Here is a 26114-nt window from a genome sequence, read left to right as displayed (position 1 = left end):
GAATTCCTTGTCTCTTACCTTGAGGTATCTTAGAGCCAAGCAAGCTGCTTTCTGCAGCTGGAGGTTGGGCTGGGTTAGTGCTTCACAGTAATAAATCAAGGCCTGAAAACAGATAAAGAGTAGTGATGAAAATGTCTGTGCCTGTGTGGAGCAGAAGGGTGGAGCGTGGAGGCATTGCTACCCTACTACAGGGAGAGGGATGCAGCCCACCTCCTGGACCGTGAGCCCGTGGGATGGAGAGGCACAGTCCCTGCCACAGGTAACGTGGTGGGATAATTCCCTACAGCAGATCCAGGCCAGGCCACAAGTTACAGCTTAGTAGTCTCAGGCCAGCTTTTGGTGAGGAAAAGTTCACGTTAAAGTGAGAAGCCCAATCTGGCACCCTTGAGGGCCTTTCCGCATAAATCGCCAAAGAGCTTTAAACGGGCCTTGGAGTCTAAATAGCTCAAGAGCTGACCCTTGAGATGGTCTCTCTAGTGTAGGGATAGTAATGAACAGACTGGGATGGACCCCAGGGGGACTGCAAATTACTATTGGAAGGTTAGCAAGAGCTGCTACACCAGTTTATTGCTTGTAGCTACTCCTGAGCAAACAAAACCAGTGTGAGCAGCAAACCTCAGCGGCAGTCAGCTGCACCATGAGCTCATCTGCAGCCTAAGGCTGCATCATGTCCTCGCACAAGGCACCTTGTGGTCCTTCCTGCAGGCAGTGAACCAGGTATGGGCTACACACGCCTGTTCCAGGAGAAGGTTGTATTTTCCCTGAGATGCCGCCAAAAATGGAAGATGAAGTGGGAGGGCAAGCAAAGAGGGGGCTGGATTGACAGAGAAGAGCAGCAAAGAGTGAGCTCCTTTTTCTCCTCCCTCCGCCTTCCTTCCACCACTCCTCCTCTTCCAACTGCCTTTTCTTTCACTCTGTCCTGACAGGGAACAAGAAGAATAGTAGAGAAAGGTCTGCCATGAAAGGGTAGAAGCCAATCCCTAATTTCTTCTTATTCCTCTTCTCCCTTCTCTTTCATTTCTGTGTTTAATCTGGCCCTGCTTGTTGCCTTTGGTATCTGTGATAGACTCAAATCTTAGATCTCACAGCTGAGCTGTGTTTGCCCAAGGCAGTCCATCCCCCCCCGAAATGGTGGGAGGTCCCACAGACGGCAGTCTCCTTTGGGCCAAAAACCCAAAAATCGGAGCCCTATGTCTTTGCGTGTTGATGATGCTGGGGACTGTTGCCTTGAAGCCTCGGACTGAAGCCAAGTCTGAGGCAGGCCAGCAGAAATGCTGAAGTGTGGAAGATAGCTGGACAGCACAGCACTCAGTAAGGATTTGCAGAGTTTTGGTTAATACCTGTTTAGTGTAACGACAGGTAGAAGCAGACTGGCATAACAACAGAAACAGAGCTGCATATCTGCAGAAAAATTAGACAGGAAATCCCTCTGGATCAGTTTAAATCAAGCTTGGAGCAATTATTTTATGCACATAGACATTTGAGACACACAGGCAGAAAAAATGTCATGATGATACAGGTCCCTTATGCGATAGGTGATTTTCTGCCACTTACCTTCTCCCTGAAGTGCCTGTTTTCTGTGGTAGCTGTCAGAAGTGATGCCACGGTCTCACTGACTTCATTTTTATTTTCATTGAGAAGTAAAGCCAAAGCTCTCAAAACCTCTTGTTGTGGTGGAAGGTTATTGGAGTTTATTTTGGCCACGTTTTGCTGCAGTTTTCCATCTTTCACTGACTGCAGCACCTGAACCACAGAGGCTACAAGTGCAAGAGAAAGATCCTTGTTACTTATTTTATCCTCTCAATATTTCAGATTGCTCCTTTCCCCACTAGCAATCCTCAATTCATACTGTACACACAAAGGACATGAAGAAATCCCCATCTGTGCAATTGTAGCACTGCAGTGTGTCTGCATGGGGAATTGTCTGGGCTTTAAGCTGGGCCAGTTTCTCAGACGTTCTTCCAAAGGAGGAGATGAGTAGATGGGCTAAGTGGGACACTGCAGCACTTACACCTTCCCAGAGCTAAAGGCCTACCTGTCAAATCTTCACTTTCTGCTGGAAGATGTAAATCCTCCCCGTACCAAGTGAAACCCAATATCCCTGTCAGTGCATTGACTTCCAGAGCATCTTTATGAGAGCTTTTCCTAGGCAGATTGATGTCCGCTACCAAGAGCCAGGGCTAATGTGTTTCAGAGGTGGACTGAAATGCTTTTTGCCTTCCAGGTTTTTGAGCAAAAGCTCCCCAGTATGTCCAAATAAAAACGAAAACTGGGCAAGGTTCCTCAGACTCCCTCTCAAATAGAGAAGAAAATTTGGCTTGCCAGGGATTGCAGTCTAGCACGCTCTGTGGAGCGTCTGCTTCCCCCTTTCGCTCTCGGTGGCAGAGCCTGCCAAACACTGACGTGCTGTGATCCCTTGGCTCCTGAGAATTGCTCAGCACTTCAGAAGGTCTCTCCATAAAGGATGGTGAAAGACCAGAACATCATCCAAGCTGTGGGTACAGAAAACTTCCCAGACCTTGGGTCTGGCCTGCCACCATCAGCCATTTCCTAAAAACTAACTCTTTTTTTCCCATTCAAATATGGAAATAGAAATGACTGAGGGTGTATCTGCATCAGCTGCTTTCCCTTGATATGTACAACTGTTCAGCTGCATTCAGACTTAGTATTCAAGGCACTTCTTTTTATCCTTTCCCCCTTTCTTTTGTAAAATCAGCCTCAGGGCTGAACTGTTTTGTCCTGAGCTCAGAGGTACACAGATGTACTCCCCTGTTAGCCACCAGAATTTATATACCCTACCTTCTTTTGCGAGCTGCAGCAAATAGCTTCCAAGGTCATTAACACTGTGGCTGGCAAAATAGTTGTAATACTGAAAGACGGTAATGATCTCGGAGGACATGCTGGAGTAGAGGACAGGCTCCGTCCGGTCCAAAATCTGAGACACCAGGATCCTGAAGACTGCAGGCAGCCATGGACAAAGGGACACATTAGTGAGAGCAAAAGCTGCGGGCAAAATGCCGCAGTCCACTTCCAAGCCAGAAAGAAAGAACCATACCTGCAAAGCCAGATACTTCCCAACGTTTCCAACCTCAACTGTGGTTAGGTTAGAAGGTAGACAGACCTTCTCCCTGTCTAGCTCTCATCACCAGCGGGTATCTTTGTATGGATGAACCCCTGCCAGTTTACAGATGGCTAGTGCAGCTTCCTATCCGATCAATACAGCATCCTTTCTACCCAAACGATATCCTGAAGCAAGTCACCCTACATCCCCATTCTAGCCCAGGGAGAGCTAGTCAATGTGGTACCTCTCACTCCAAGTAGGAACCTATATTCAGATAGTCTCACTTGGATGCATATTAATTCCAACCCAGTGAACTGTAATGGGGTATGGACATTATACAGACACATAAAATTAAGTGAGATGATTCCTACTCCACTGAATCACTTACAAACCTGTATTTGGGAATAGACTTACTTTTCTATTAGCTCATAAACCTCAAAACAGTATTTTTTCTTCTGCTGACCTCACCTTTTTTTCCTATTCTCATCTTATTATTCTGGGCCAAAACTGTTTCAAGAGTTGTAGTGTTAGTTTTCAAATGAGATCTTGGAGCCGTGGCCAAACACACCTCCAAGGGGTTGGAAAACAAAGCAATGAAGGTTGACTAAAGCCCAGTACACAGCTGTTCTCCATTTTGATGACCAACACAATTTTTTTTGCAGCAGTTGGTACCTGTTTCTGCAAGTCCTGGACATTCCTCATTCACAGTGGCGGCAAAATTGATATCCAACTGCTTCATCATCTTGTCTGCAGATGTGTGATACACTCCTGAAGGGCCAGTACACTTCATCCAGAAAGCCAGCAGTGACAGCTTCTTGTGGAACTCTGGAATTGCTGGTGGAGAAGACAAAATGAACGATGAAACAAAGCCATGCTGGAAGCATCGACTTCCAGAAGAAAAAAGATGGTAAGAGTGGAGGAAATCTCACCCCAGCCCATTGATGGACAATTACCATTTGGTGGGTCACCCCATGCCAGTACCTTCACAGAGCGTGATCATGTGCTTACCCCAAGTTTGCAACGTGTTTTTTCCATTTCCCATGGTAGGATGTAAGAAAATTTGCTCCTGATCCAGTTCTGGGCACTGATGTCTCATTCTTTTAAATACCATGAAATAGTAGGGGAATACTGCAAATGGTCTGCACAAGACTGGTCCCTGTCCTAGCACTGCTCTGTGGCCTTGGGTAAGTCACTCAATTTTGCCTCAGTTTTCTGATAAACAAAGTAAATACACCATGTTGTACCTATCCTGCCAGAGTGCTCACAAGGGTAACTACCTGTTTGTCAAAGTCTTCCAACGTATTAAAATAGATGCAATGTTTTAAAATAGATGCAACAACAAGAAAAATAACTAAATAATTCTCCATAGAGATGACTAAAAATAAAACAGATTAAATGTTCAAGGGGTTGTATTATGCCTCTGATAGTATAAGGCAGATCCTGCCTTTCCTCAGGAAAGAGAGGTGGAGGAAGAATTTGGCTTTTCAGAGGTAGCAGCATCCCCACCCCACCGCAGCAACGACCTCCGTGCATCTTCTGCACATGAAGCAGGGTAAGTATAAGTCCTTTCTCTCCTCACCTGCTTATTTCTGGATACCAGCGCTGAAGACAGAATAAGGCCCCTGACCAGTTCTGGTGACTGCTACACCTGCTGGTAACTGTGAGTTGACCTTATTACAGTGGCCTCTCCTGCAGTGATGGTGAGCTCTGCACAGCAATTATTTCAGCAGGCACGCATGCCCAAACAAACCCTTTTCAGAAGGAAACCCCCTAACCTGTCTCTTACCATCAGTAAGGGAAGTGATGTTTCCCACATTCTCAGTGCTGATCTCTGCGATATTCTCCATCACGAGGATCTGCCTGGACAGCTTATCCAGGAGGTCTCTTGCCACAAATGGTGTTTTACTGGAGAACACAATTTGCTGGTGAAGGCAAATGGGAAGGGAGGAAAAGGAGTCATTGAACCAAAAAAAAAGCCAACCTCAGAAGAAAACAAAAACCTCTAAAACACCTGGCACCTGAAGAAATACAGTGACAAATTCATTGCCAGGAACAATGGGATCTCCTTAACTTCAAAAGTTTTTTGTCTCTGGGATATTTTATGGTCCTGGTTGATAGGCATTGTTGCTTCTATCTTTAACAGCTACATCCAGATATAGGCACCTGAGTATCTAAGCAGCCATTTGCATAAGTAATTTCTGATATATACACTCTGCAAAGCTAAAGGAATCCATCATCATAAGCCTTAAAAGAATAGCCAGAAAAGAATATTAGTCTGACTTTTGCATAACATAGGCTGTGGACTTTCAGGCCGTACCTACCTGGAGGCAGACCACAGGTTGCTTTTTCTCCACTCCCTTTCAGCTCTGATCAGCTACCCAGGTGCCTTTATTAATTTGGTGCTTTTGTCTTGCTAATACTCCCTGCTGCTGACACCTGCATTTTCTTCAGCAGTCCGTGTAAATATTGTTCATATCAAATCTGCTCAGTGTGTGGACATAGTTCAAGCTCCAACCGCATATATGCTGAGTACTCTTGTACAAATAAAAAAAAAAAGCTTTTTTTTTTTTTTTTTTTGGCTTTAAAAAGCCAAAACCCTCCCTTTTTCTCATACTTGTGAGTCAGCAGAGTGTCCAGCTCAGCACTAAGGGTGCTGGAATCAGGATCACTCTGCATTGCTTCAGTGGGCCTTTGGGAAAATAAAGCGAATTATATGTAAGGTGGAAGAATCAAATAATTGCAAAAAGAGGAAGCTGCAGTATGTTTTGATTCATCAGGAAACCCCTGATGCCCTTTCTTGCTAAAAAGTGGCTTGCTGGAGGTTTAAAATCACATTGGCTGTGGTTGGGATCTGAAAAAAAAAACGCTAAAAGGTTGTGCTAGTTAGTTGTGAGCACGAACAGACCATTCTGATGTCCTGTCACGCGTGTGTCGCAGCCAATCTCTCCAGCTCACACGCAGAAATTAATTTCTGCTCTTGAACATCGCAGCCTCGTCTGGGGCTCGGTTAAACAGTGGGGCCACGGGCTTCTGTTTTACCTCAGAAGACGTGGGCTGCCTTAACCGGGGACCGATCTCATCGACGACCTCCCGGCAAAGCCGGCGGACATTTGTAACCCAGAGCAGGGGCTGCCCCCCCCTTCCATCATTTGAGGGATGCAAAATGCCCGGTCGTTTTGCACATCAGCTCTGCTCCGAGACAGGCCGGGACGGAAACGACGGAGGCCATTTCTGGCATCACCTTCGTCACCCCAAGATGGCGGCTGCCCTGGCCCTGCGCTCCCTCAAGCAGCGCTGACCTCGCCAGCCCGCTCGTACCCCGCGCTGCGTGCCCACCAGCGCCTGCGGGGAAGATTTCTTTTTTCAAATATATGCCCTAAACGAGCTGGGCGCCAGTACCTGAATGAGCTGCGTGCAATACTGCAGGTGCTTAACTATGGTTATATCGAGGCTGTCGTTCCCTGTGGTCAGGGGCAGGGGGCTGCCGGCCACGCTGGTGCCCACACCCGTGTCCTCGGTGAGAGCTTCGCTCAGGTGGCCTCTGGCTTCTGGGTGCTCCGTCCTGTAACTGGGGAGGGATGAGGGAGGTCAGCTATGGAGGGGGGGACGACGACGACCGCTGCCGCCACGGACACACACACACGCACGCTCACGCAGGGCGACGAGCAACGAGCATGGCAGGAGAGCGGAAAAAGCGGCCAGAAACCTGGCGATGAACACATCATATCCCAAAGAACACATCATATCCCAAAGGAGCAGTGCTGCCCCGGATGGGCGCGCAAGGGCTGGACCCGCCGAGGGGACAGCTCGCTGCCCGTTGACCAACTGGTTTGCCGTGAGCGACCCAACGCCCTCAAGGGCAAGCCTTTTCAACCGGCGGCTACCGTATTCATAGCTTGGCGGTGACAGTTTTCTCCCGTCTCTTGGTGAAAATCGTCTCCCCCATCGCTCTGGATTAAGCACCGTCCCAATTTGTGCCATCCCAAGCACCGAGCTGCTAACAACAGCTCTGTGCTTTCCGTGTCCTCCTGCTGCCAAATCTCATGCTCATTGCAGAAGGAAAGGAAAACCACTGCTGCAGTAAGAGACATGATGTTTTCATACGCTGTTTTAGGCACAACGTGTACAGCTTACTTTGTTTCTGTAAGAGCGTAAAGCTAGTCTCACTGTGATTTAAATCGTTATTATTTCCAACATTGCCATGTTGCACAAATGGTCCTGCCTGTCTTTAAATGCAAAGCCCGAGGTCAGTCCCCAGGTTGCAAGTGTATTATTTATTTGGCTGCAAGTTCAGAAGTTTCAACACTTGCAACCTTCACACTGAGTCACACGCACATCTAAAAATGGAAGCGGGAATCTACACTGTCTCACTGTCTGGGCATGAGCCAGAGGGGAAAAAAAGAAATTTTAACTTCTACTTTAACTTAAATGATTTTAGTTGCTTTCAAAGTTAGCTTATAACTAACATAAATTTTTGCTGCTAATGTTAAATTTATGCTGAAGTGCCTGGTTAAAGCCAGATCTTTAAATCAACACAGACTGAACTGAGCTCAGAGTGCCAGTTTAGCAAGCAAGCAACATGATTCTCTGAGTTTTTCTTCCCACCAAGTCTTATTCCGGAAAGAGGAAATGCACTGAGATGATGGGAACTGCATGGTGGTTGCTTGTTTGCATTCAAAATCGTTCTAAACAGGCCACGATAATCTGCAAGAAGTATAGCTCCCTGGTTGGAAAGCGTAGGGTACAAGGGACCCATGTTCTTTTCTTTTTTTCCGGCTCTAGTGCCGCTTACATGCCTGCTGGGCATCGTGTCAGCTCCGAGGATGCAAACATGCTTTTAGGATTGAATGAAACACAGCATCTTAAGGTCACACGACAATGGCAGACCACAGCACAAACACCACAGCTTTTTTTTTTTTTTTTTTGCTTTTTTTTTTGCTTTTTTTTTTTTCTCAGAAAGACCAAAAGTGATGAAAGAAGGGCAGGTAACACGCAGGGCCATGAACAGAGTACCAGTCATCACTCTTACATTCCAAAGGAAACCTACACCATGCTGCTTAAATCTGGCCCTGTGTTACTGTTACTGACAAGCTTAATCCACTGCAAAGACTCATTCGGCTAGAGAGAAAAGACAAAGGGAGGGGGGAAAAACCACAGAGGAATTAGTAATTACATCCAAGGAAAGCCAGGTCCAAACCTATGTCAAGGAAGAGGCTCTGCCAGTATTGATGTCAGCTTAATTTAATTTACCCTTCTCCTTTGGAGGGCAGATTGCGTATATTTGAACAGGGGAAAAAAAGTGATCCTGGAAGCTAAAGATTTTGTATGCAGCAGCCACGGGGAACCTTCTGACCCTACACACTCATCGAGGATTAGTCAGTCTTCCTTGAATAATGTGTGCACCAGGATCCCCTGTTAGCGACAAAGAGCTAGGGTGTCAGTTTGGCGTAAGCACAGCTGGCAGTTACTACAAACTTACCTATTCTTCTCAATCTCAGTATCTGAAAATACTGAGTCTGCACCTCCTCCACCATTACAAACCTCCACACCACCACCATCCTCATCATCAAAGTCAGAGGTGTTCAGGAAATCAAAGCTTTCTAAAGCACTTTCAACTGTTAGACTTAAACTGGAGGACCTGCTTCGGCTTACTGCTGGCTTGCACTGCAAAGGCAGAACGAACCAATGAAAACCCCAGATATTAGCTACTACTGAAAGAAAAGAAAAAAAAGGATAAAGCTTAAAACTTTCAAATTCTTCATTTTATTTTTAAAACTTCATTTTATTGGGTGTTTCATTTCAAACCTTCATATTCATAGCATACACAAACAAAGCCTGAGAAGTGGAAAACCCCTTCCATTCCTCCTCCCCTCCCCATCCTACCCCCTCTCTTCCCCAAAGGAAAACCCTCAAAGGCAAAATTTGATGTGTTTTATAGAAACGAGAAGAACGTCTTGAATCCAAGTGACACAGCTTTCAGCATCCTCCAAAAGGAGAGACAGCAGTTAACGCACTGGAAGTTGAAAGGGGAAGGCACATTCCAAAATTGCTGTTCTAGCTACAGAAGCCAATTTATACATATCCAATGGCACTATCGGATTTATTCCAGATGTAACTCCAACGGACCTTGGTGAGTAATGAATTTGGTCCCATATCTGCAGATTTATTCATGGGATGAGAGGACTTTTGTGGCCTTCGAAGCCACATGGCTTATCAAGGAAAAGCTAATCAGGTATCAGATTCCTAGATGACAGAGAAAGTCAGTGTTGTAACTCGGAAATTAACAGTGGTAGAGAGGGGGGAAGCCATCCCATCTCGCTGCTGGGAAGAAATGTGACAGAAACCTTGTTGTTGCTGTAGGAAATATCAAAGTCCCTGGTCTCACGTGGTGATTCATCCAGACATGCCCACAGAGCCGCTTCCTGGGTCACCTTGCAGGATCAGAAGTAAATTGAGGGATCACCTCCGCTGGTTTGTGCAATGACTTCAACACCTTTAGCACTACGTGATTATTTGATCAGAAACAGGCAGGAACCACCGGTGTTGTTACACAAGCCATATTTTCCAGTCCCAGGCAGGAGCCAGGACTTTGTCTCAGCTTGTAGAAAGAAATGTCTCCGTGTTCAGACTTGGCACTGGCTCCTATAGAGCTGAGGGGGCTTGGAGTTCTGTTTCCAATGCATTTGCACACAATATTAATGCTATAATGGTCATATGTTAGCACTTACGATGCTTGATTCCTTAAACCGGCTGTACAGGCATAAGCTGATTGAACACACTTCCCAACACATCTGAGACACAGGTGGGTGCTGTATCCTGCTGCTTCTGCAGCACCGATGGTTTTAGCTACCATTTCTTTCAGGGCTGGTAGTGCAGCTTCGTCAGGCGAAAGCAAACAGCAACCTGTGGGCTTCTCCTTTTCTCTGCCCATCTAATATGGCCAAGAGAGATTTCTTCAGCCAGAGCTGGATTACAGCTCAACCTTTTTCCATGGGGAGCCCCGCACTGCTGCTGGCGATGCTGAGTGTCGGTCTGCGAGCTGATCAATAAGTGATGCGCAGACATAAGCATATCTGGAAGAGGTCTCCTTCTCCAGCGTGCAGGAATCCTGTCTGCACATGTCCGTCCTCTCTCTCCCCTTTCCCATGTCTGTCCCTTTGTAACTTCTGATGGAAGGAGTGTAAATAAACAGTGTCCATTGTCCTTCTGCTGTTTGGATAGTTGACCTCTTTGTACAAGCTGCAGAGCAGCCACAAAGTGAAAAAATAATAGTAATGGTAGCTTTGCCTGCTTGAACCTCCTTGGGAAATAGTGCAAGAAACAGGGGCTGCAGGCTGTCAAAAAAAGCACTTAACTACACCAATGGAAACAAGGATGTTAAAGTTTCTTCATAAAAAGATAATGCTGAAGGACAAATGCTTCCCTCCTTCCTCCTCAGCCAAGTTTTTGCATGGTGAGGCTTAAATGACTAGCAGACCAACGTGCATATGAATATGAAGCATTTGAAATGATTATTTCCCATATAATACTCTTTGCACAGTAATGCATCATGAGTTATTATCCACGGGCAGGATACGAGTCACAGTGATCAGCAGTAAACGTATTAACAACATACATGCAACCCCCTTTTCTTCTTTCTAATTTTCAACACTTTCTGTCCATCCTGGTGTAATGACAGGATGTCTCTCATTTTAAAAATGGATGGGGGAAAAAGGAAAAGGCTTGGAAGAAGCCTAGGTGATGTGCGGATGGCAACCTTCAGTGATACTTGTGCTTCTAAATCCTTTTGGCAATTTAGAAAATTCAGCTTCTATGGCTAGAAGGCCTGATCCTCAGCTGGTGTAGTTTTGCACAGCTCCACAGAGTTCAGGGGTAGCATGCTAAAGTACAGCCACTGAGGACGTGACCCACAGATTTCAAAGGCAGAAGGTTGGCTATAATCTGATCTCCAGTATGGCACAAGCAACGGGTTCACAAGTAGTTTCTTCTGAGAAGGGTATAATTTAATTACCCCTCTGCCATTGCACCTTTTTCTCTTTCCCCCAGGTTTCGAGCAGATTAAAAGATCCATCGCTTGAGGATACAAGGCTACGCTAAGCACATTGCCGGCAGAAGTTTCAAAATGCAACACTGTGAAAGGGTGCTCCAAGCAGGAGCAAACCTACTGCTACTGAGGAATTTTACTGATCTCCAAAACCCCTACTTTGATGTTTGCGAGGAAGGGGAGGAGATTCTACCCGCTCATTTTTCGGTAACGTACTCACTTTTAGGATGTCATCTAGATGCATCACTTCTTGGTCCAGGTCCTGAAACTCTTTATACTGCTCTTTGTGTGGCTCAAGAGCTAAGAGAAGCCCTTGCAAGGCTTCTTCAATGCTTCCATCGAGATAAGACTTATATCCTTCTGATTCCCCACTAATCGATCCCTCACACGGCAGCCTCTCTGGGGTCACGGGTGCCTCTGCTGACGTAAGCCTTTTTACCAGCTGCTTCGTGATGTTCCCCTCGTAGGTATCCAGCTCCACAGGCTTGAGCTCTGAACCTTCATCCGTGTCCTGCAGGAGAGACACCGGGACGCTTGCTTCTATAAAGACGCGATCGCTCCCGGCATCAGAGGGTTTTTGGCAAACTTCAGGAGCTGCCCTTGGGGTGGTCTTGCCCTCAACCACCGCTCCTTCTCCCTGGGACGGCAGGTCCTTGGGCTCAGCGACAGAGTCTCTGCGGGAGTCGCTGCTGCTACAGTCCAGGCTCGAGCTCTTGGAGGACTTGAGAGCTCGGTGCTGGGTGGGGGTCGCAGTGATGTCGGGGCTGGAGCTGACGTGAGCAGAAGAGGACTCTGCTGAGTTGGCAGGGGGCACGCGGTCTTCATAAGGCAGGTCGCCAAAAGTGAAGGAAAGAGGCCGCTTCTCGGTGGTCGCCGTTCCATTTTCAAAGACGTCATCTGGCAAATTCGACTGAAAAGGGAAGACAGAAAGAGAGAAAAAGTTTTTCACGCAGCACTGGAAAGAGAAAAAAACCCAACCAACCAGTATGTGCCCAGGAAAGAAAAATGAAAGGAAAAAGATTAAAGAAGCATCCAAAACTTGAGAGATGGGAAAAATATTTCAAATCCAACTTCTGCTTTCATCTGGCACGGCTCCTGATTTCAGCAGGAAAACTGCTGGAAAACTTGGGCTCAGCACCTCTCTGGTAAGCAGAGAGCTCTAGGGAGCGAGTCCCAGAACAGAGACCCAAAATTCGCTTGTCCTACCAGATTCCATCACACAGCTTTTCCAGTGCACTGCTCTAGTTCCTGCAGCATGTCTCTTTTTAATGGGGTTGTACTTAAGCCATCTTGTCTGCGTTTTCCTACCTGTTACAGATTTCTGTTGTATTTATTTTCTGACTTCTACAGTAGCAACCCCTAAAATTTAATACAGTTTGCTCCAAAAGTTTCTCTAGTGTCATGGCATTTTAACGGTGATATTACTACGCTGTTTATTCTCTGTTGAAAGTACGTTCTGCATGTGGCATGGATCTCTAATAACTGTTGAACGTGAGTTACATAGGAGTCCTGTTCAACATGAGTTTCTGCTGAAATGAAACAGAAGAATTGCATGGTGATGTATTGACCAGGACATCAATCATTTAAGAAGCAAAACCAGCATATATAGACCCCAAAATGATCACAGCATATACAAATGTTCATCTCTCTGACTGACCTATGGGGAAAAATCAGTATAAAAGTCACAACCGGCCTATCTGACCTACAAATCTTACTTTGTTATGTGGCCCGCTCAGGGATATGCACAGCACAGACGAAAGGCAACTACTATTTTGCTGACAATTTTCTGGAAAGAACTGTAGGCATTCACATGTTGGTAAGGTGCATAAGGTTAAAGTGTCTAAAACTTGCATCTTTTTTCCCAGCACTATTAGCAGCTTTTTTCCCTACAAATAATTATACTCAAAGGTTTATTTTTTTTCTCCCTCAACATGGGTATGCTTTTAGCATCTGAAAGTCATGTTACTAGGCAAATGCATAACATCAATCAGTGTAGCAGGCAACAGGCTATTTTTAAGAATGCCATGTTGGCTTGTATTCCTGCCCTGCTCTCTGCCCACAGATAGTTGGCTTCTGATCATTATCCCTGTAGAAACCAAAAGGAATTTTGATTTAACACAAGCAGCATGGGCTCACAGTCATGTTCTCCCCTCTAATCAGTCAGCAAAATGAGTGAGTTGCAACAGAGAGCAACACATGAAGCATGCGTGGGAATGGAGATGCCACATGGGGACTGAAAAAATCCTTCACCAAACAAAAACCAGGACTCACATATAGCTCTAGCCCTGCTTTTGGGCTTAGCCTGAGCGATGGCAGGTCACTAAAAGAGCGACTGCGACGAAGCTTGTCAAAGAAAGTGTCTTGCAGAGCATCTAAGATTGTCAACTTTGGCCTGTCTTGCAGGGGATGCAGCCATTTCTTCAACAGTTAAAGCAAAGAGGGTGTGAGGAAGGGCAAGTTAAATGAATGCTTTGTAGCAGAGTACTAAATTACAGGCACGGGATGTAGCACTTGTAAAATTTGTATCTGTACAGATGGCCTACTCTGTTTATACACAGTCCTGATTAAGCATTCAGAATTTGATACATGCAAAATGTAGGAGCACCCTGTGAATATCTTCAGTATAGGGGCAAATTTTATCATGGGATATGCTAAAAATACTAGTGGTACAATGGTTGTTCAACTACTGTTACCAAATGAAGACACATTTTTTAAAGATTATTCAAGTATTACAGCAGTCAGGCAAGAAGAATAGGTATGCAATAATTGGCCACATAGCTTCAAAGATGCCAGGATCATAGTCACCCTCTTTTAGGATTGGCAGCTAGGAATGCACTTGCTTTATAAGTATTTGTAAGGGTAACCTGCTCGAACTGGGGAAAAAAAGCTTAGACGTGTAAAGCAATGAAGCATTTGCAGCATTTGAACTGCTCTAGGGCTTCTTATTACATAAACATGAAGCTGAACAGAGCTTACAAAGAATGAGTGGTCCTTGAAGGTTGGTGTTTCAGGAGTGCCTTGGCTGTACATGGACATTCTCCTCTGGAGAGCAGACGCCTTGCTCACGTTTCCTGTGGACGGGGTCAAGTCTTCAACATCAAAGGGGCTATGGACACACAAGTAGAGAAAAAAAAAAAAGGTTGTTAGGCTGAACGAGAAGGACTTTCAGGTCCATGGAAAGGATTTTTGAAAAGGTGGTTTATTAGCACATCAAAACCCGGAGGTAGCAAGTTTTTTAACAGAAGGGTTTAAAAGAAAATGTTGTTAATTAGACAGCAGCCTCACAAATGTGGTTTTCAGTTCTGATAAAAGTGTTCTGCTCTCAGAAATCATTTATGTAGTGTAGTCTGATGTTATTCTTCTCACATGAAAAGTATTCTTGGATTTGAGTTGCCAAGTGTCACACATACTAATGAGAAAGGTGCTCTGCTATTAATAGAGCTGTTGCGTTATAAAGGAAACCAGTAGCTGTTACTGCTGTCTTCATGTTTATTGCATTACAAGAAACAGCATACATGACTGTAAAAGTTAAATGCATCGATGCTTCTTCAGAAGTGACATTTACCTATTTCATTAAAATATAGTGAGAATTGGGTTTGAATCCCAACACCATCAGCTTACCTATGCTGCCCAATGCAGACAGACAACACTAGAGATTTCCCACCACCCTCGTGGTGTATGAAGCCCTTAAAAGCCAGCTTTTAAAGATGGGCCAACTTCTGTACTTGGCTATGCTAGCATAAATCCAGGGCAACTCCACTGAACTTTACACTAATATTAAAAAATTTTAATGAATATATGAGCACTCCGTTATGTCCCTTTTTTGGGCTTGGGGAAGAAGCATACGCTTTAGGCAATTCTGTGATCTCTCATCACTATCTGTTTCACATGTCTCATAATGTCAGTACTTACCAAAACTAATTTAACAGCTGAAACTAGGCACAACCCCATTTGCCACAGGTAACCTGTGGCTGACCATGAGTCATTTCTCATATCCCAAACTTGGGCTGCAATTGCTTCCCCATCTGCCTCAGCAGGGAGCAAGATGGAGAGAAGAGACTACATGGATGGACCTTTTCTCTTTAGCTGAATTTTTACAGTTGCTTAACCCAGTGACCAACCAACCAACCAACTCTACTTACTACCAGGTGATTTCAAGGTTCAGCTTTATTGTGCCAAGGTCGTTAATGTCTACCGCAACCACCTGAGGCCGAGCTGCGAAGAGGTCTTTTGTTTCACAGGTAACACTGCCCACAAGGATATGAGTAGCAAGTCCTTTGACTTCCGTGACCTGTAAGAGACAAGAACAGGATATCTAGGACCACACAAGGCATTGCAATCCTTAATTACAAGGCAATGGGTTTGATTTTCTGGCTTGGACCCCTTCCTAAAAGGCTTCTAAAATATGACCATGTTTGTTGCATCTTCATAACTTAGGGGAAAATTCAGATTTATTATTTTTTTAATAAATGCATAGTTGCATATGATCACGCTTCAATGTTTTCTTTATGTTTTTACAGGTGTCAGAAGAGAACAACCATGCTGGCTCAGACCAAGGGGCTACCTGACCTCGTATTTGGTCTTTTGCAGTGACCATAAGCAGAGCCCAAGGGAATAGTGGGAACAGGGAGAGCATATTGGATGTTTTCCTGTCTAATATTCTCTCAGCAACTGCCAATTTTTGTGTCACGCCATCTCCGGATGTAGCTGGCCTACTTAGTAATTCCCAAAGGAGCCCTATTCTATGTATTTGTCTCCTGTAACTCTGGGGTGACGAGGGGATGGAGCAGTGATGGAAAGACTCCAGTTTAGGAGGAAAAGTCGCTGCTGATTGCTAGGAGTTGCAAAAATTGTTCTTTCCCTGGGGGACAGGGACTTTCATACAGAAATTTTGGGAACTGCTGTGCTCTAGGAAGCTGCCAAAAAGCCAGAGTGGTTTTTCTACGCGCCTCCATCTCACTGCGAGCAAAAACCTCGCAGTGCTGCTACCTCACAGTGCAGCACTGTTGTTCTGCACAGGGTGATGGGACTGGACCTCAGGGCTGTTCCAGCTTCTGCCCAGCTGGCCCTGTGTGTGTTCAGATGAGAGCCCTCTGTATTTCTCCAGATGAGCAGATGCTGCTCTCTAGATCGAACAATACTATAGCACTTCATTCTAGTAGGTGTGCTGGAAATACTAGTGACGGCTCATTTCCAAAGAGTTTAATGATCTGCTGATGGTGCATGAGAAGGCAGCTTCTTGACTCCTGCCTTCCTTGCAGGCAAAGAAGTCAGCAGGCGTACCTTAATGGAGATCAGTCCAACGATGAGAGGGAGGAAAACCATTTCTTCTCCGTCCCAGCTTTGCTTGCCATTCACTTCTATTTTGCCTTTCAGTTTCCACCGCTGGCGACCGTAACGCATGAAAATCTGAAAAAAGGTAAATCCCCTTATTTTCTTGAGAAATCTGCTCTCAGGATGCACAAATATCAGAAACAGAACTGAGGAAAGGGTCTGAAGTAGGTTGGAAGAGTTAGGGGTGTAGGTGCCGCCCTTCTGCTCCCCATCGAGCCCAAAGGGAAAGGTCTGTCCTGCAGGATCTCTGCCTCTCAGTATTCCTAATCGCTCCTTTTGGTAACGTACCCCTCGCTCCAGCTTTCACCTTCGTGTAACTAGATGACTCATAACAAAGAAGCTGCAGGAGTTTTAACCCTTTTACAGGGACAGTGGCAGTGGCAGGGGGGGTGTAGGGGAGATTTAGGAGGGCAGGATGAAAGCCCCCATGGCCTTTCCTAACATCTACAGCTTGCTGGAGCCCCTGCCTTCCCAGGCAGGGGAGGGGGTAGGTGAGATTTTGGCCATCCCTCATCAGAGGTCTCCCCAGCTGCAAGACTTTGGCTGGCTGGTGATGGGGAACGGATAAGACCCTCCAGTGCAATAACACAATTTGAAGAACAGCAAGACCATTTGGGAGAGACCTGCACCAACCGATCGGCCCCGCAGAGGAAAGCGCACGCTGCTTGCAGGCGTGACAGCAGCAGGAGAGATTTGTCACGGGGAACGAGAGTGGGAACAAATGAATCGATGATCAAGACAGCCGGGAAGTACAAGCTGGGGGGGATCCGTTATCAAGCCGCTGCGAATTTCTTGCAGGGTTAGCTCTGTTCTGGATAGAGCTGGAGGCTTTTATTTTAATCCATCTCTAATTAAACAGCTCTTGATGTTCTCCACCGGAACGCTGCAGTGACCAGAGGTCCTGAAGCAGCCTCCCAGCAGGTAACACCTGGGTCTCAAGAAATGGTTATTCTGTGTCTTTCTGCTACTCTGCTTTATGATGAAGTAAAAGTCTAAACATTCAGTAAAGGATGCTTGCAAGGACTTGTTCAATTTGCTCTGCATGCATGGGATGAGGCAAACGCTTTTTTCCAGGGGAATTAGAAATGTTTGTCACGAATAAGACATGAGAAGCATGCCCTTATTCTGGGAGACACTTAAAAAATATGGGGACTTTGCCTGTGGGTCTGGGGGGTGTGTTAAATTTAATTTTTTAAAATTAAAAAAAAAAAAGGGGGGCACATAGTTCTTGAATAGCCATCATCCAGTGCTTTAAATATAATTTTCATGTCTTCTGACAGATGTCCTGACCTAGGCAGACATGAAGAGAACTCCAAGGTTTTTCAGAGCGTATACAGGAAAAATAATAGCTGTTTCTCAGGGTGCTGATGCAAAAAGGCCTTATTCACCACGATGTAAAAACCAGCAGAAATCTGCCATTCTTTTGCTATTAAACAAACCATAAACCGACGCAGACGTACCTCGTACTGATCTCCCGGGCAGAGCCGAGCGAAGCCAGCCAGACCTGAGAAGGAAAGACACAGAGGGGCTGCGGGAGGGCACGGGCTGCCGAGCGCAGCGGCTCCCGGCAGTGGGGTGCAGTGGGGTGCAGTGGGGGCCCTGGGGCCGCCGTGCTTGGACAGGAGCGGGCGGCATGGCAGCCCCCCCACTTCAGCCCGCACAGCCGCTCTGCCGGGAGGCGTTTGTAACCCCCCCTCTTACTGCTGCCTCCGCACCCTCCGAACCAACACTAAGCCCAGCAGCCACCCCCCCATCTTAATTTTCTTTCTTTTTTTTGTAGAAAATTCATTGGGTTGTGGTTTCTTGCATATGGAAGATTTGCGCTTTCCAGCTTTTGTTTTCCTACAAGAGCTCAAAGTTTCCTTTTCTATAATAATTATAGAAAAAGAAGAAACAGCTTCCTGATGTCATCTGGCTTCAGAAACTCAGCTTAACGCCCTTACTATCATGAAGTGTAGGCGAGCTGCTTACCGTGTAGTGCTTGCTGCTCAACACTAATCAGAGCGAGCTATACATTTTAACACAGATTCCTTTTTAGTACATCTTAATAGGGACACAGCAAGCGAGGGGCTCCTTCTGCTTGGCATTTCCATAACGTTATCATTCCCATACTAGCTGAGTATCTTTCAATAGTAAGTACATCACAAAACATGACTGACATCTGTAACACAAGATTTATCCCATCTTTCCCCAGAGGAGCAGAAGTAGCGCAGCAAAGCACTTGTGGTATATGTTTGCTTGATATTTTTTTTCCTAGATTTTATTTTTAAAGGTAGGACACGACGATGCTATTTCTATATTGGCACTGTGCATATGAAATGAAAGTTTCCTGAGGGACTATGCTGAAATCCCAGAGAAGTTACTGTCCCTCTCCTGGCCTTGCGACCTGCTCTTCTACAGGATTCAGCTGGTTGTTTTTCATTAACCTAACCATCTCCCTCCACAGAGGGAACCTCTCCTTTCTCACAGATCTCCTCAGTAGGTAGCTATTGCACTTGCTGTGGTATAAAAATTTACCCATCTTTGCCTGGGTAAGCCTAAAACTATGCCTCTAGCGTTGTAATGCCCAAAGAAACCATCTTGAGGACACACACAAAGGCTGTGGCAGAGAAAGGAATGAAAACAAAATCGCTGAGGTCTTCGGGCTGCATTTATCCTAAAACGCCATGACTGAACATATATGGGTGTGTTAAAACCAAGGCAAGGATGATGAACCCTAGTGTTGGCTTTATCTACCAGGCTGAATTAGTCCTGCTAGCTGGACTGTAGGAGCAACTAGATCCCTGCACGCAGTCATGGCCTGTCCCCATGATCTGCTGGTCCTCCTCTTCCATTTCTTTGACGAGAAAAGAGTTTTCTTCGCTCATCTTACTGTGTAGCAGAACAGAGAGGCCCTTGCACAGAGCTCATATTACCAATTACTTTCTAATTTATTTACTGTTTATAAATAATTTAAGCTTACTAGCACTCCACCGCTGCTTCTCTCTCCCCAGGCATGCTTTTATAAGTGAATTTGATCTCTGCTGGGACACATCACTGAAAGTATCTGAGGAAAATAAAAGGTCCTTTCTTTGCTCAGTGGATGGGGTGGGAGAGTGAGGAAACACAGCTTAAAACTCCGCATGGACATTGTTCGAGGCCAAGGTCTGTGAGCAGTGACTGGCCCAACCAGGCTGGCCAAGTCTCTTCAGCCTGATGAAGCGGGCGCTAAGCACTTGATCACAGGGGATAAGTACTTCCATAGGAAACAACTTTTTGGTAACTGAATGGCTTTTGGGGACTAAATGCCTGGCAAGAGCCAATGGCTCTATCGTACCATTTCAAATGTCACGCCTTTGTAAAAGCACTGGGCTTGTAATGCAGATGGATTTGGAGATTGTTCCTGGGGTGTCAGCATAAGTAATTAGGGGATAGGGTCAGTACGTAAGTAATTAGAGGATAGGGTCAGTACGTGGCTGTGGTAAGGTGGCAGGGCCACCTGAAGCTCACACAGCATGTACAGCCCCGCTCGTGTGCAGGATGCTGGACACGTGGACTGTGGTTGCTGGTGCTGGGCTCCATGTTGCAAAGCCCCTGGTGCGTCAGGCCAGAGTATTGCTCTCCCTGTGTGAAACGGCTGGGCATTTCACCTCCCGCTGTCCTGGCACTTCCAACAGGTATAGGGGCACTTCCCTATACATCGTAACAGGACGTGCAGATTCCATACAGGAACTTCTAAATTTCCTTGCTGGGTTTCCCTGTTTAATTTCAACAGCTGATTAATCCTGAGCACTAATCTAAGCCTGCTGGCAAGTTTATTGTCTTTATTTTGAAAAATGATTAGGCTTTTTTTTTTTTAAATATCAGTCATAAAAACACAGTGTGGGTCCCCTGCTTCCTGACAGCACTGTGTAGGTTGGCTTGCTTTCTGTGTAAGTGATAGAGGGCACAAAATAAAAATAACTTTCACTGGAATGGCTAGGAACGGATAAGCGTTAGGGAGAGGAATGCTTTGATTTTAAATTAGATCCTAAAGTTAGCTGGATACACTGCATGCAGTATAACTTAAGGGGGAAGCTTGCTGCGTGATCTGCAGGCTTTTGTGCTAGAGCTGTTGCGAGCTTTAGCAATAGCAGTGGCTGGATTGTCCTATTGGATTCCTATTCCTACGGAAAACTAGATAGAAATCTGAGATGTCCTAATTAGAGCATACTTAATGATACGGCATTTTTATTTGCTAATTTCTAATTTGGGCTTCTTTATGTTATGAGAACTGTGTTCAGAAGTAGCAGTTGTTTGTGGTTCGTGCTCTGCTCCTGCACGTGAGTGCAGCACCTGGCTCCTTGAGCACCCTTGAGCTTTGCTGGAGGATTTGGGCATTCAAAAGGGAAGGGGCTGGACCTTTTCAGCCCAGCCGTTTGCGATGCCATGACGCCTTCTGCAACACGTCCTGCTGTCAGGAATTGCGTGTTGCCCTGCTTTTACAGCAAGTAAGGAAATGCTCCAAGGGACCTGGCCTGATGCAATTCCCTTTCCACACTGCGTGACCTCGTGTTTCCTTCAGCATGTCCACGCTGCAGTTCTGCTGTGGGGTTTTGTATAGAAATACCTGGTTCAGGCTCTGTGTGTCCATCTTGTAACTTTACATCTATGCATCTTTGACTGCCTTTCCAGTACCTAAGAGTGGGGGCTTTAAAACGTGAGGTTTGGTGTTGTGGGGTGGAGCTAGAACTATGACTGACAGCTGCTGCACTTGTTTTCTCTAGTATGGAAGCCTGGAGTAACTATTTTAACTTGATCTAAGCTAGATGATGTCTCATGCACTGCTACCCCTGGACACAACTAACTTGCAACTGTGACAGAGCTGGCAAAAGCAAAACCCTGTATGAGATCTGTGAACAATAAAAACTCCACCAGCAACACCGTGGGTTTTTTAAACGGGCGAGATTTCAAGTAAAGAATTAAGACTGCACAAATGTTTAGATGCTGATTTTGTTTTACGGAACTATTTTCATGCCAGTGATTGAAGATCCAAAAAAGATATGTCTCCACAATCTCTTCAAGTCATTTAGTCTTAAAGCAATAACAGCATGAACAATACCTAGTGATTCATCGAGGCTTCAGGTAAAACCGATTCTATTGTATTCAAACCCATAAAGTCCCCTGTCATAAAGACAAGGAATAAAACTGAAAGGTGAATGCCACCACTGAATTATCTACGTGTTTAAATGATAAACTACCCCCAGGTCTTTGCTTTTTTCCATTTGTTCAAAAATAGTAGTCAGAATCAGCAAAAGTAAGGGACTTAGAAACAGCTGATGTCAAATTAAGAAAGTATTTAGAACTTCAGCTCCACGGGCATTCACGTAATTTCCCAGTCATCTTCTTAAAGGATTATGGAAATAGAGGCAAAAGGTACAGCAGCCTTAGAAATTGAATTGCTTTGGCTGTTGGGAGGAGCGTTTGTGGGAGGTAATTAGCCTTGAAAACAAGAAGCATCTCAGAAAATCTCTCTGTAAGCTTTTATGTTCCTAGCTCTGTGATCCTTTCCACTGGGCAGAGGTCTAAGTTGGGGGTTTGAAGGCTCAGCAATGGGTGCAGTGGGGAAAACCACACCTATCATAAATACACGTCACGCTAGCATGTCTCGATGCCCTCATTAACGTGCACAGAGACCACTGCTGTTCAGGGGGAAAGAAGGGAAAGGTGAAAAGGCAATTACCTTTCATCTTGATGCAAAACTCCCCCAATAGGTTTTCCAGCTCTGCTTCTATGGTACACATGTTCTGTGTTGGAAAAGAGAATAGTGGGGTCAGACAAACCCTCCTTCTGCCTTTTTTTTAAAGGTCTATTTGGAAAGAGAAGCTGCTGCTAGAGAGTTGAAAGATACTTTGCAATAAAGTTAATCCGCCAGAGCCATCCTTGCTGTTTACTGAGCTCTGGCCCTAAAAATGGCAGCTACGCCTGCTCGTGCCGGAGCTGAACGTAACCCCGTGCTCTTCTTCTGTTGTGTTCTAATCCTCCTGTGGGCAGAAGGCAGTTGTGGCCCTTGAAACGTAACCTGGTCACTGCCCCAGTCCTCTCCAGCCAGGACATGTGCCAGCGGCAGCAGCTCCGTGACAGAGTGGCTCCCAGCTTGGTTTTAATATCTCAAGAAATGGGGACTACCTTAAGAAAAAAACAGACTGTGGGAGATGGGTACCGGACCCTCTCCAGTTCTTCCTTCAGATTTTGGAAGGCTGTCACGGCTTGTGCGCTGGGATGTTTGTGACGTTATTAGACCCTTCTTCATCTACTGCCTGTCTAATAAAACAGCTGCTGAGCACAGCAAGTAAAACAGGATAGGATGCAGCAGATATCTGTATACACATGGGTTCCAGCCAACCTGCTGTCCCCAAATCTGCAGGGTGGGAAGGACAGAGTTAGCATTTATGTAGGTTTGGGGCAGATTTATGTTTTTTTCTTATGCAGCAGTTCCTGGGTATAACCCTGCCCTCATAGAGCATAAACATTATTATTTCAAGGAACTCTTTGGGCCCATGTCACCCTTCTCTGTAAGTCATCAGGTATTCACCTGAAGGTGAACAAAGAAACAATAATTCCTCTTTGCTGATTTTGCTTGTAATTCTTTTATCTGGATGAAATTCTCCATGAAATCAGTGGCAAAGTTCCCATGGCCTTCAAACAGCGTGAGAGCAAAAGACTAAACAGACGAGGCTGTACCTCTGTGTACTCCTTGTAACTCCTGTTGATTTCGGTTAAACTCTCTCGAGCTGCTTTGCTGGCAGGAGACATCGCAAAGGCTTGCTTCATTTTGCTGGCACCATCACAGAGACGTCTTTGGATACAATAGGCTTCATAAAGCTCATCCACCTAGAGGGAACAACGAGGGTGTGTTGACCCAACAAAATAAAACCAACAAACAATGAAGTCATTTGCATTACAAGGAACCTCAGCCAAATTCTTAGATCCAATGAGGGCTGAGCAAATGAAGCTGTGATACTGTTACGGTCTATGAAAAAGAAACACAAGATAAAAATAACTTCCACTGTAAAAATCTCATTAGAGCAACACCAGGTGCAATTCACCTTCTCACCCTGCATGCCTTTAACCATTGCTACTCCCTTTCCCCCGTCTGGGCTACGTACAATCGCAACAGTAAGGCAGGCATGTAGCAGGCTTCTCCAACGTATTGGTGTGGAAGAGCTCTTTCAAAGGCAACTGCAACGTCTACACTGCCAAATGGGACTGGATGCATTAAATGGCACATTTAACAGGGCCAGCAATGTCTTCTGTATCGCTAATGTCAGTCGTGGATCGAGGCTGTTGCAATACTTGACTAATAGGTAGCATTGGAAGCAGGGAGTGATTTTTTGAATTCTTGCTGCCCATCCTCCAGAAACTGGGAGTCGTAGTCAGAATCAGCACAAAGTAAAAGGCTTAGAAACAGCTGATGTCAAATTAAGAAAGTATTTGGAACTTCAGCCCCCCAGGCATTCACATAATTTCCTAGTCATCTTCTTAAACTCCTTTGGCATGACTTAAGCACCCAACATTTTGTAAGCACTCTGGCAGTTTTGCAAAACCTACTCACACACAGTTTGAAGTCTCACCTGGATCTAGCTTCAGAGTGCAATGGATTTACATGTGTCTTATGCTTTGGTTTCCCTTTTCCCTCTGATTCCTGCCCTGAATGTATACGTTTACTCCATCTGAGCTGTTTGCTGGGAGTTGCTGGGAGTGGTATAGCTGGTGTGTATATATATATATATTAGCTATATATAGTGGTATATGTAGTGGTATATATTTATATAAATGTAATCTGCAGATACAGGAGATGTAGGTTTTCTAATCTGACTTTGTCAGGGTGAGGAGAAGGAAAGGAACAGCAGAAGCTGTCTTTTCTTTCTACTTCTAATGTCCGTGCTAAGATAGGATGGTTCTTACCTAGAATAACATTTTTCCTTTGTTATCTCTGACATCAAGCGATCACCCTGTGCCCCATGGTTGTTGTTGCCCAGCAGTGGATTTTCACAGCAGAATTTCCTTCTGTGAAAGCATCCAGCACCTTGGCTTCTTCAGTCTACGACTTTGTGTTGCTGCATTAGAGATGAGCCTGATGTGACAATCCAGGCGTGTTCCAAATCCCATTTTCCAAGCCTGCTTAACCTCTAACAAAAAGCGCTGTTGCTTATTTATTTGGAATGGGACTGGTCTTCCTGACAGCTTCAAAGCCTTCGGTCGACTTTTACAAGGCCAGCTTAGATTCCCGATGGCAGAAGCCCCTGACTTGAGCGATCTCTAACCAAAACAGGGATCGCTTTGCAAAGTGAAAGAGCTCAGCGAAGAGAAATGGAGGCACAGGTAGCATTTTGCCATTTCAAAGTTACAAAAAAAGCTTCTTGGAGTCACATCCACTCCTATTTCTCTTGCAAGTCAGCAAGCTAAAGACAGCTACTATAAATAGCTGTCACTTGGTATTTACTTCTGCCATCAGGGTAGAGCATTAAGCCGGGGTCGATGTCCTGCCCCTGCCCATGTGAGTGCAGCTAGGGCATGCTCATCTGCCCCCCTAAATTCGTGGGGTCTGCTGCTGCACATCCCATTTTCCTTGCTCTGCTTCCCATACGGAGCAGCGGCGGGTAGATGGCAGAAGGCATCGCTGCGGCCCTGATTCGGTGCTGCTGAAAAAGACCTTCTCTATCGTTAGAAACAAAGATGTTTCTTTACCTGCCCAAGCCCGTAAGCTGTAACGCAGCACAGCTCGGTTCCTTTTGTTTCTGTTGCTGTGGGTTACAGAAAATGAACTAATGTACTCGGCAAGCTTGGGTAATACTGACCAGCGTTACCTCTTGCTTTTGGTGCTTTTCAGTCCTATTATAATCCCAGAAACCATTAGCTCTGAGCAGGCTGGAGTGGGAAGGACTTGAACGGAAATGTTCCTTAAGCACTAATTTTGCCATTCATGTTGCCAGCAAGAGAGAAGGTGGTTTGGGGAACAAAATTTCAGTCTATCGCCTTATGGTTTTTTGATATTTTTTTTTGGCTCCAAGAGTAAGAGAAGTCTGAAATTAAAAGGTTTGGATGGGTTGTCATAATTGGAGCACTTCAAGCTGTGCGAACGCTTTTCAAATGACTCTCAAAAGACATTTAATCCATCAAAAATAATTCATTCTTTTGTCAGGCTCAGAAAAGCAACTAATCGCTAGCAGATATGTTTATAACTAAGAGAACACACGCCGTGGATTTTGTCCAGCTCTAAAATGTATTAGTATAAATCACAAGTACCTCTACTGAATATTGTCACCGATGTAATCAAGTGGATGTGGGCCCCAAACCAAGCAGCAAAAGCGTTAGCAGTGAAATCCAGGAATAAATCCAACCTAGCGTACGGTGGAGACAACTGCTGAATTAAATTACTTTCAGACACAACTCTCTTTCTACCTATAGTTTAACAATAAGCATGCAATGAGATAGATTTTTCCCAGCAAGTGCCTGACCCTGTGTTCTCTCTGTACCTAAAAGCGGGTGGGAGTGTCTCAGGGCACGGCTGGACCTCGTGGGCTACAAACCACGTGGAAATCCTTTCTTTGGCTCCGACCACCAGCCCATAAAATACTGAATCTGGGAGAGGCATTGTTAAGGCAGCCTCCCCGGAGCAGAGGGGTAGCAGGAGGCCAAGGGTTTGTTTTCCTA

General features: G+C 45.4%; 1 protein-coding gene across 1 annotated transcript in view; it reads right to left on the bottom strand.

Moving 5' to 3' along the window:
- Positions 1–26114, bottom strand: part of RIPOR2 (RHO family interacting cell polarization regulator 2) — a 69348-nt gene that overhangs the window by 5358 nt on the left and 37876 nt on the right. Inside the window, exons 7-20 of the mRNA XM_075022849.1 lie at positions 23142–23291; positions 22141–22204; positions 17900–17943; positions 16389–16514; positions 15248–15396; positions 14082–14211; positions 11326–12015; positions 8541–8725; positions 6461–6629; positions 4848–4983; positions 3734–3895; positions 2800–2958; positions 1555–1757; positions 19–102 (exon numbers count right to left, since the gene is read on the bottom strand). Of these exons, the coding sequence (XP_074878950.1) occupies positions 19–102; positions 1555–1757; positions 2800–2958; positions 3734–3895; positions 4848–4983; positions 6461–6629; positions 8541–8725; positions 11326–12015; positions 14082–14211; positions 15248–15396; positions 16389–16514; positions 17900–17943; positions 22141–22204; positions 23142–23291 (2451 nt within the window). The remainder of the gene's footprint in view (positions 1–18; positions 103–1554; positions 1758–2799; positions 2959–3733; positions 3896–4847; positions 4984–6460; positions 6630–8540; positions 8726–11325; positions 12016–14081; positions 14212–15247; positions 15397–16388; positions 16515–17899; positions 17944–22140; positions 22205–23141; positions 23292–26114) is intronic.

Source organism: Buteo buteo, chromosome 3 (assembly GCF_964188355.1).
Source record: "Buteo buteo chromosome 3, bButBut1.hap1.1, whole genome shotgun sequence".
NCBI classification, from domain to species: Eukaryota; Metazoa; Chordata; class Aves; order Accipitriformes; family Accipitridae; genus Buteo; species Buteo buteo.
Note: the sequence above shows the minus strand (reverse complement) of the source record. Positions and strands in the feature narration are given on the sequence as shown.